This window comes from Geospiza fortis, unplaced genomic scaffold (assembly GCF_000277835.1).
Source record: "Geospiza fortis unplaced genomic scaffold, GeoFor_1.0 scaffold344, whole genome shotgun sequence".
NCBI classification, from domain to species: domain Eukaryota; kingdom Metazoa; phylum Chordata; class Aves; order Passeriformes; family Thraupidae; genus Geospiza; species Geospiza fortis.
Genome location: NW_005054584.1, coordinates 12066 through 12829, shown reverse-complemented (window position 1 = coordinate 12829; position 764 = coordinate 12066). Strand labels below are relative to the sequence as shown.

The 764-nt window shown below is 64.0% G+C and overlaps 1 protein-coding gene across 1 annotated transcript in view; it reads left to right on the top strand.

Moving 5' to 3' along the window:
- The first annotated feature begins 21 nt into the window (after nucleotides 1–21).
- The window catches only part of ATXN7L3 (ataxin 7 like 3), a 4085-nt gene continuing 3342 nt past the window's right edge, over nucleotides 22–764 (top strand). Inside the window, 3 exon segments of the mRNA XM_031064383.1 lie at nucleotides 22–146; nucleotides 234–366; nucleotides 713–761. Of these exon segments, the coding sequence (XP_030920243.1) occupies nucleotides 96–146; nucleotides 234–366; nucleotides 713–761 (233 nt within the window). The 5' untranslated portion in view covers nucleotides 22–95.

Genomic DNA, 764 nt, shown 5'->3' with positions numbered 1-764 from the left:
GGTTGGAGGTGGCGTTGAGCCCCCCCCCCGTGCCCCCAGCCCCCCGTGTCCCGTGCTATGAGCGTTCGGCGTGACTTCTCCGCAAGCAGCTGCAAATGAAAATGGAGGATATGTCTTTGTCTGGCCTGGATAACAGCAAACTGGAGGTGAGCTGCTCCATCTGGGGGTCTGTCTGTCCCCTGGGGTGTCCATGTGTCCCCCCCCATCCCTAACAGCCCCCCCTGGGCCCCCAGGCCATCGCACACGAGATCTACACGGAGCTGGTGGAGGATGCCTGCCTGGGGCTGTGCTTCGAGGTGCACCGGGCTGTCAAGTGCGGCTACTTCTTCCTGGATGACACGGACCCCGACAGCATGAAGGACTTTGGTGAGCCCCCCAAGTTCCCCAGGGCTCAGGGTGACGCTGGTGACAGTGACACAGCCAGGCCCTGCTCTCTGAGGGGATTGGTGGTCCCCACACACAGGGATTTGGGTTTGAGGGCTGCTGAGGGAGATTAAACACCCAAATGTCCCCCCAGCAGTGACCACAGGGGTAAATGTGGTGCCTGGGGCCCTGTGGGGTGCAGCTGGGGTGTGGGTGGGAGGTGGCAGAGACCCCCTGGGTTCAGCTCCCCCCAGCCCCGCTGAGGCTGTGGGGAGGGTCTGGCATCCCCAGGGACCCCCCAGAGCAGATGTGGGCTCTGAGGGCAGGGGCTGAGCGTGTCCCCCCGCAGAGATCGTGGACCAGCCGGGTGTGGACATCTTCGGGCAGGTGTAAAACCAGCG